A 7,500-nucleotide genomic window follows, 5' to 3' on the forward strand; every position below is an offset into this window, starting at 1 on the left:
GAGAGAGAGAGAGAGAGAGAGAGAGAGAGAGAGCAGACAGGCCGACAGACAGACAGACAGACAGAGAATATAAAGTTTTTCCTAAAACGTTTTGTTTTTTAAAGGAGGGACTACAGTGTGCGGGTCATGCCAAGGCCCGTGGGTTATATTCTTATACCGAGCACCTTGCTGTAGACTTTAACCCCTTCGTTGTTAGATCCGAGAATTGAATGATAAGGCAAGTCTTCCAGTAAAAGAGTATCCCTGCGTTTCATAAATCTTTGTTAATATGGATAAAATTAATTCGTTGTAGGCTACTTTAAATTTTTGATTGATTTTAGGAGTTTGTTACCGTCATTGTTCCCTCTCCAACAACCATCCAATCACCGTGGAAAAGGAGGATGGTTTATTAGTGGGAGAGAGGGTTGAGGAGAGACGAATGAGTATCTGAGGAGATGGGGTACAACGTAAGAGTACGCTTATCCGAAAGTCCAACCAGAAAGACCGACACGGGCCAAGCTATGAAGGGTTAAATCTTTGCACAACCCACTTATAATAATAGCATACACATTTAAAGCTAAATACATTCTGCTTCATCTGACCCCGACACATTAGAAATACGTTACTTTTTTGTCTTTGTTTTGGTAAGTGTTTTACGGCGCTCGCAATTGCATAAGGTCATATGAGCGCGCGGGACACACTAAACAATTTCAGTAGGTAGGACATTTTGAATTTTGTACGGGTGGCGGCTAAAGCCTACACTTATCGATTTTGGACCTCCAAGGGATCTTTAAGGAGCACTATTTGCACTTGAGATCTTCAATATTTTTTGCCTTGTCCAAGAAGGCTAGGAGTAGATCTTTCCTACCATAAGATCAGGTGTGTGGCTGAAAGACAGCAATAAGAAGAAGCCACGGAGAAGCAGTAGAAAGGCTACCGAAAGAGTCAGGAGCCCAGAGGAGGAAGGGGGAAGGGGTGCACAAAAAGTGAGTGGTTGGGTGCAGAAAGTGTAAACGAAAGCAGACGACAGAACATTGTTAGCGAGCTGAAAAGTAGTGCTGTGCGATTTTGAGGAAACAAAATTCATCGAAGCTTCGAATGTTTTTTTCTAATATATGATAAGCATAAACCGAGACCTAAGTTCTGCTATTCTATATTTGCTAGCTATTCACAGTGCCGTTGAATGTTTTTTTTTTCTTATAAGTTAAATGTGATAAGCCCAGCCCTAACTTCCACAATTTGAAGCGCCGTCGAATCATATTTTCTTATGTGTGATAAGCCTAGATCTAACTTCCGCTATTCACAGCGCCGTCGAATAGTTTTTTCTTATATAAGATAATTTTCTGTTGCTACCCGGATTCGAACCCAGGACGTATTGAAAGAGAGGCGTACACTTTAACCTCTAGGCCACGAGAGCCGCAGTAAGTTAAGTCTTGTTAAGTCCCTCAGAGCACACAAAGAAGAACTGAGCCTTACGTCGTTGTAGCAGTGAAGGGGTTAATGTGGACCATCGGTTTCGTAGGTTTACTTGTGCAGTTTGCGATGGGTTTATATTACAAAAATAAAAAAAGAATGTCTCGATTGTTCATTTTAATGTGATCTTCACTTTTGAAATTGAGAACTGTTTAAAACTGAAATGTGCCCACAGTGACTGACAAGAATCTGATAACGTTCTTCTGTAATCTTTTATGAACATTACGGAGATTATCTAGACAAGTAAATTGCCTATAGAAGGGTTTGAGAAAGAGAGAGAGAGAGAGAGAGAGAGAGAGAGAGAGAGAGAGAGAGAGAGAGAAAGAGAGAGAGAGAGAGAGAGAGGGAGCGGTGGGGAGGGTGAGGGGAGAAGGAGAAGAAAAAAATAGGGAACGAGCAAGAAAGAGAACGCTACGCTTTTCATCGATGACCTGATTACTGAGAATAAAACTCCCACTCACATACAAGGAAAAAAAGCATACCATTGCATATACACGGAAAAGCAGCTCAACCACAAAGGGAAGAATTTCTGTCGTACCTTTACAACATACAAACGAGGTCATTAACAGTGAACATAAGACTTATCGGCATTTATTATCTATCACATTCCTAGACCTAGATTTAAAATTAAATGGGTCTTTAGAATTTTGACAAATTAATTCAGGTTTGGTGTTTCTCTGAACTTCTGGAGCGAGTAGTTCCAAATGTTAGGATAAAAAGAAAAATACGCACCCCCCCCCTCCCTCGAATTATTTGTTGTTTGTTTTGTAAGAGTTTTACGGCGCTCGCAACTGCATAAGGTCAAATGAGCGCCAGAAGATTAGAAGTGTTACAAGAGTAACAAACATAAAAAAGAAGAGGGGGAGATAAGAACGATAGATGTCTCATAGGAAAGAAGAAGCAAACCACTCCAGAGCACCCGCCAACCACTCACCCTCCAATTGTTTTTCACCAAAGCATCATCAATTCATTATAATGTAAGGGCTCTAAATTAGATGCAGTGTAATATTATTCTTAAATTATTTATAACAGTTGGCAGAAACCTTTTATTGTAAAAAAAAAGAGAAGAAAAACGAGCAAAAAACAAAAAACAAAAAGAAAAGGAAACAAAACTAGAACCTAGTGTTGAGCCTTTAACATTTTTGATGCAGGATCTGTCTTCACCAGAGTCTATGGTGTAGCGGATAGGCGCTTCACTGTCGCATGCAAGAAGGCCCAAGTTCGATTCCCAAGTGGGAAGAAATGTTTTCTGAGAGCATGACATTTGTATCTCGGTCTTTCCTGAGGGATGTTGTGTACCTCTAAGTCCGGGTTGGCTCTAAAACAGGCTAGGTAAAAAACCCGCCTCCTAAAAGATCCAAATTGTTTCAACAGGGGCGTAAAAACAACATTTTAAAAGGTCTTTCTTATCTCTTTTTTTAAACACTTAACTAGTCTTACACTTGCAGTGTTGTTTTGTACGACTTGCATTTCTCCTCATTCTCTCACACGTTTTGCCGTAAAACCCTCTACTATAAAAATAAAAATCACAAGTTTTTTTCCCCAGGTCGAGAGAGATAGAGAGGATGCACCTGTATAAGTTGAAATAAGGTGGCTTATCTTACTGATTCTTCTGAAATTAAGGCACATACACGTAATATTTTACTTTTTTGTTCGTGGACACATCCGAATCCCAACATGTATAGGGTTCTTGGCCTTCCTGGGATAGGAACTTCTTGCCTCTTTCGTTTTGAATGGTTTTAATTAACATCTTTAAGTCATCTGTCAAAAGTATGTCTTTTTTCATAAATGAAGATCAGTTTAATTTCCTAGGTCCTTTCTTCACTTTTTCAATGCATTTCTCAGCACTTTCTTTCTCTCTCTCTCTCTCTCTCTCTCTCTCTCTCTCTCTCTCTCTCTCTCTCTCTCTCTCTCTCTCTCTCTCTCTCTCTCTCTCGCTCTCTCTCTCTCTCTCTCTCTCTCTCTCTCTATATATATATATATATATATAAATAAATATATTTATTATGCATCTCATATGAGGAAACTTATTTATTCTCAAAAAATTCTCCAAATAATATGGTGCGATGAGTAAATTCAGCACTCAAGCTATTCCACATCTATACTACGACTCCGTTGGATATTAACCTGTTAGAGGGGTGATCTACATCAATGCTTGACAACCTTTTTTGAAGCTAACTCCCTCTGCTGCCCAGTTTAATAAAGCACTATAGTTTCCGTACAGCCCACCTACGTGTATTTCCAAGTAAGGCATTAAATAATAACCTAAGTGACCCTCGACGCCGAACAAAATTCCCAAAATTGGCCATAGGTGAGCGAAAATATGAATATAATATACATTATATATATATATATATATATATATATATATATATATATATATATATATATATATATATATATATATATATATATATTATATATTATGTATGTATATAATATTTATGTATATAATGTATACTATAATATAATATATTATTATTATTATTATTATTATTATTATTATTATTATTATTATTATTATTATTATTATTGTATATATACACAAAAACGTCCACATTAACTAACATTACTCTATGTGAACCGAAGACATCGTGAAGTACTTAACAGCAGCGTTTCGTCGAAAGATAAAGATAAAACCATGCGGTGTCTATCTGTGTCTGTTCACCACTTGACGCATACCGGATTCTGTAAACTGAGAGTGCTAGAGATATGGGTAGGGACAGTAGAGGGTGCACAGTAGAACCTTTGTGATAACACAGATGTGATCAGACCTTGGTCAGAAGTTCAAGCACTTTAACTTAAAACGGATTACATCACCCGTGGGGTGAAATCGCCACTTACTTGTAGTTTGTGCAGACCTGCCACTTTTCTGTATATTACTCGATCTAACTTGGTGTCGAGTACCTGTAGGCTGCTTTCATCTGCAGAATGCAGGATAATAATGTAGTTTTAGAATTAGCAAAAATTAACGATACGTCTTAGTGATGCGACGGGGAGAGAGAAAGAAAGAGAGAGAGGGAGAGAGAGAGAGAGAGAGAGAGAGAGAGAGAGAGAGAGAGAGAGAGAGAGAAGGAGACAACGGTCCGATCATTCCTTTCATCGAAAGGGGGCACAGACAGTTTTAAACATATTTTCAAGCCAAATATGTTACATAAACAAATTATTTAAAAACAGCCATAATATTATAGACCAGTGAGAGGCAGAAGATTATCTAGTGGTGCGCAGCCAAGGCTATTTATCTGTATTCGACTAAGAGTATCCCAGTTTTCGACTCGATATTTCAGAACGGATGTCAATTTCTTTGAACCGTAATCTCAAAGAGTTTGATAAAAACATGGGCAAGTTAACCATCCTCGTAAAGGACGCATCTTCTCCCCTCATCTGTTCAACAGAGCAGATCTGACAATCACGTTCAACAGTGCAGATCTGACAATCATCAAGACTGCTCTGGGCAACTTCAACTTCGCCGTCGGTTTCAGCTCGAACGTTGTCTGGAGGCAAAATTTTCATAAATTATTTAGTATCATGGCCGAGTCAAGAATATTTACGTTCTTAGTCTTAACCTACGCGATTATCGTCACAGTCATCATCATCTACGACAGAACGGTTGGCCGTACAGCTTTTGCACTAAAGGTACAGTAAAAACGATATTCAATTTCTTGGTTTTATAACAACATTAAATATTATTCAAATTTCCACAAAAGCTCACGTCCTGCAACTTTAACATTTTGTTTTTTTCTACGTCTCTGACTGCTTTTCCTCCACCACCACACGTTATATTATGTGATGGGATATCCATCTTTCGTCATTCATTCGCTTTCTTTGAATTTGGGGAACTACTGTCTGCCGCGGATGTTGATTTATTCGTGTTCTTTTTTTTCAGCTTAATTCGTGATCATGATTTCTAGACCTGAAAAAAATGTCATTTACATCAACTTAACAGCTTACGGGGCATGAGTGAGAATTGCAGTACACAAAATGTTTTTTTTTTTTTTCAACATGAAAGTATTAATTTATCGCACAATAGAATTCAATTTGCTAGATGACCCAGCATCCTAGCCTAGCAGAAAGGCGGAGATCTCGGAGGAATATCATTTCCTATTTGGGAATCGAACACACTTCTTTTGCACAGTAGGGAAGTGCCTAAACAGGACCACACTGTTGGCTTCAAATACGTTCTCACTATCCGTAGATTCATCTAGCAATTTAAAAAAACAAAAAAGTAATAATAATAATAATAATAATAATAATAATAATAATAATAATAATAATAATAATAATAATAATAATAATAATAATATATAACATCTATATAGCGCATTTCCAAAAAAGTAGCTCAATGCGCTTTACATTGGAATACCATTAAAAAAAACCAACAACCTTTCTTACTACTTCCTTTCTTCTCATGCAATACATATTTATGCACGCGCACACACACAATACACACACACACACACACACACACACACACACACACACACACACACACACACACACACACACACACACACACACACACACACACACACACACACACACGGACTATTTTCATTCAGACATAGGCACAGAACAATCACGATTAAATAAATAAAGATCCGGAAAGTGTCAACTTTGGTTTATATGGGCATATAACATCTAGTAAAGAAGTTGTCAAGAATCTCGGTGTATATATTGACCACCACTTATCAATTGGCTCGTTTGTAGGATCTCTGTCTAAATCCCTTTATTTTTAGCTGAGAAGGATAGGCCTAGTTCGAAAGTACTTAAACGAAGAGACCACAGAAACAGTGGTAACATCTCTTATCCTATTTAGACGTTCAGTCCGACAGGCTCTGTCTTATCTGAGACGGATGCAAAATTCGGAGGAGTCCGTCTCGTGAGTAACCTGCCTGTGTTGAAAAGGGAGCTAATCACTCACTCCTTTTATTTTTCTTTATTTCTCCAGGTTCAACCTCAAAGTTTAGTCTCAGAAGTAAATTGGGAAGCTGTTCAAGCTAAAAATGTCTCGAAGCCTGCCAACCATAGCTCCGACGAGTCAACTCAGAGACCGACAGAAGACACACTCAAAGTAAATGAAACTCGGCAGAAGGTAGAAAAAGAAAAAGAAAGCACGGGAAATTGCCCGCTGTTTGTCAGCACTGGCCTAAACGGTCGCCTTGGCAACCAGATGTTTGAGTACGCCGCCACTGTGGGCGTGGCCCGTTCTCAAGGACGTATCCCAGCTCTGTTGACCAGGACCAGCGACATGCAGAACGCCTTCCAAATAACACACGCGAGGACCTTCAACACTTCCCACGGCTGTGATAGGTCTGTTGCTCTTTGCTTACTATTTGAGTTTGGTTTAGTTTAGTTTTAGTAAGGTTTTACGGCGATTGCAACTGCATAAGGTCATATGAGCGCCAAAGGGGTGGATGTCAACAGAGAAGTCCAAACGGGGAATCAGGCTTACTCAGCTCACCTCTCTTGCCTTAACAGCTCAAAGTCTGCTTCTACTATCAAGGCACCCCAGAAAAAGAAGTTCACCAGAGTGACAAACATGCCCAAGAAGTAGATGAAAATGGCGATAGTAAGGATGAAGAAAGAAAAAGAAGCAGTTCCCCCTATGTTGTTCCGGCACAGTATGAGCATGACATTGATAAATCAGCTCATTTTCAATTCGTTCTACGATGCATTCAAATAAGGACAAGAAGCTCGTGGCAAAAATTAAAGAAAAGTTTACTTTTTTAGGAGAGGGGGGGGGGTAAGTGCTTTACGGCGCTAAACTAAGAAAACAGCCAATATTTCCAAACCACGTGTCAATGCTGCTTAGTCTTCAAACGCAAGGGAGGTAGGACAAAAAGTAAATGCCAACTTGTACCAACTCCACTTTCCTACTTTTGGAAGTTTTTGTCTCAGTTGCCGGGCCTGTTAAAAAACCCCACACCTTTAAGTCGAAAAATATTACGGTAAATGCCCGTGCTCCGTCGGATTTCAGTTTCAGTTTGCACTCATCAACATCATGATCTGCGACAGACGTCGACATCATGGTTCTCCATTCATTCTTTT

At 38.9% G+C, this 7,500-nt stretch overlaps 2 protein-coding genes across 2 annotated transcripts in view; one reads left to right on the plus strand and one right to left on the minus strand.

Annotated features, from left to right (window-relative positions):
* LOC101848385 (galactoside alpha-(1,2)-fucosyltransferase 2) overlaps positions 1 to 4,965 on the minus strand; it is a 9,922-nt gene extending 4,957 nt beyond the window's left edge. Inside the window, exons 1-2 of the mRNA XM_035972501.1 lie at positions 4,860 to 4,965; positions 4,297 to 4,376 (exon numbers count right to left, since the gene is read on the minus strand). Coding sequence (XP_035828394.1) covers positions 4,297 to 4,376; positions 4,860 to 4,965 — 186 coding nt within the window. The remainder of the gene's footprint in view (positions 1 to 4,296; positions 4,377 to 4,859) is intronic.
* A 15-nt stretch (positions 4,966 to 4,980) lies between these two features.
* LOC101848614 (galactoside 2-alpha-L-fucosyltransferase 3) overlaps positions 4,981 to 7,500 on the plus strand; it is a 3,673-nt gene continuing 1,153 nt past the window's right edge. Inside the window, exons 1-2 of the mRNA XM_035972502.1 lie at positions 4,981 to 5,088; positions 6,401 to 6,762. Coding sequence (XP_035828395.1) covers positions 4,981 to 5,088; positions 6,401 to 6,762 — 470 coding nt within the window. The remainder of the gene's footprint in view (positions 5,089 to 6,400; positions 6,763 to 7,500) is intronic.

Source organism: Aplysia californica, unplaced genomic scaffold, assembly GCF_000002075.1.
Source record: "Aplysia californica isolate F4 #8 unplaced genomic scaffold, AplCal3.0 scaffold00715, whole genome shotgun sequence".
NCBI lineage: Eukaryota > Metazoa > Mollusca > Gastropoda > Aplysiida > Aplysiidae > Aplysia > Aplysia californica.